The 1,822-nt window shown below is 49.7% G+C and overlaps 1 protein-coding gene across 1 annotated transcript; it reads left to right on the top strand.

The window, feature by feature from the left end:
• The first annotated feature begins 323 nt into the window (after positions 1-323).
• Positions 324-1,262, top strand: TMEM121 (transmembrane protein 121). The gene has a single exon (XM_077825453.1). It carries the CDS (start codon positions 324-326, stop codon positions 1,260-1,262), a length of 939 nt encoding a protein of 312 aa, XP_077681579.1.
• Positions 1,263-1,822: the final 560 nt, after the last annotated feature.

Raw genomic sequence — 1,822 nt, 5'->3', positions numbered from 1 at the left:
GGAGGATCTATCTGAGGGCTCAGTGTGGGACCAGCTTTGCTGCCTAAAGAGCAGAGCTACTGGATTTAAGCCTTTGGGATCAGCTGTTATGAAGGGTGACTTGGAATTTGTGGTGCATTTCTCTGCTGCAGCACCCTGATGTGAGACCCTGGAGAGCCGGGACTGTCTATTGCTTTGTCCTTTCAGGGACTTTTTAGGAGGGGTTGTTCCTGGTGGCCTTGGTGCTTTGTCTAAAACTGATGAGCTTCTTCACTCAGCCCATGGGCCTCCTCCCTTGATGCAGGCTTGTGCTTGAAGTGAAACAAGGAGGCGCTCACCTCACCATGGTGCTGCCGCCGCCTGACAAGCGCCACGTGTGTCTGACCACCATTGTCATCATGACCAGTATGGCCTTCATGGACGCCTACCTGGTGGAGCAGAACCAAGGGCCACGGAAGATTGGCGTCTGCATCATCGTCCTGGTGGGAGACATCTGCTTCCTCATCGTGCTGCGCTATGTGGCGGTATGGGTGGGGGCTGAGGTGAAAACAGCCAAGCGGGGCTACGCCATGATCCTGTGGTTTCTCTACATCTTTGTGCTGGAGATTAAGCTGTATTTTATATTTCAGAATTACAAAGCAGACAAGAAGAATCTGGAGACGGTGGCCAGGAAGGCCTTGACCTTGCTCCTGTCCATCTGTGTGCCAGGGCTCTACCTGGTGCTGGTGGCCTTGGACAGCATGGAGTACATACGAACCTTCAGGAAGAAGGAGGATCTGCGGGGACGCCTTTTCTGGGTGGCCCTGGACCTGCTGGATATATTAGACATTCAGGCCAACCTGTGGGAGCCACACAAAACTGGGCTTCCCATCTGGGCAGAAGGGCTCATGTTCTTCTATTGTTACATACTGCTCTTGATCCTGCCTTGTGTCTCTCTTAGTGAGATTAGCATGCAAGGGGAGCACATTGCTCCGCAGAAAATGATGCTCTACCCTGTACTGAGCCTGGTCACCATCAACATTGTCACCATATTCATCCGGGCCATTAACATGGTCTTGTTCCAGGACAGCAGGGTCTCCACTATCTTTATTGGCAAGAACATCATTGCCATAGCCACCAAGGCATGCACTTTCTTAGAGTATAAGAAACAGGTGAAAGAATTCCCCCAGAATGCTATTGCCCTGGAGCTCCAGCAGAACTCAATCTCTCACAATCAGACTATCCACAGTACACAGGGCATTTCTCATGAGCAGTCACCCACCAGGGAAATTTTGGTTACATGACAGATCACCTCTGGACATCAGCATTGGCTTGCATTGCATTAGAGGTGTAGGGAGGAGAGAAGCTGCTCTCCCATTGTATGGGGCATGCGTGATGGACAAGTCCCAGCAAGGAGAGCTCTCCCAGGCACAAAACACTTACCACATTTTAATCAAACTATGGAGTGTTTCCTAGACCTCTTCATCTCAGGTATAGCCCTAGGAGTTCTCCAGGAAAACCAAATGAACTTGCAAAGGACCTGAACCAGCTACACCTTCTGTTTTCCTTCCCTTCCTTTTACCCACTCCTCCCCTGCCCAACCAAATTCCCTGATGCTGAGATTTCTTTGTTCCTTAAGACTCTCACCTTCGCTCCAAGTCTGGAATGAAGATATTGTTACCAGAGTCCTTTGTATGGAATGGGAATGGGGGGGAGGGGCGTTTGCACCAGTGAATCCTGTGATTATAGATGTGTCTTATTCCAAACGGTTGTGTTTACTGTTCCCTATTTATAACTGTCTCTTCTTTGATCCTTTCTGGGAATACCCATTGTTGGGTCTGGCTTCTTTTGGTTTGTAATCCAC

The sequence above is a fragment of the Eretmochelys imbricata genome, chromosome 8 (assembly GCF_965152235.1).
Source record: "Eretmochelys imbricata isolate rEreImb1 chromosome 8, rEreImb1.hap1, whole genome shotgun sequence".
Taxonomy (NCBI): domain Eukaryota; kingdom Metazoa; phylum Chordata; order Testudines; family Cheloniidae; genus Eretmochelys; species Eretmochelys imbricata.
This window is presented reverse-complemented; position numbering and strand designations above follow the sequence as displayed.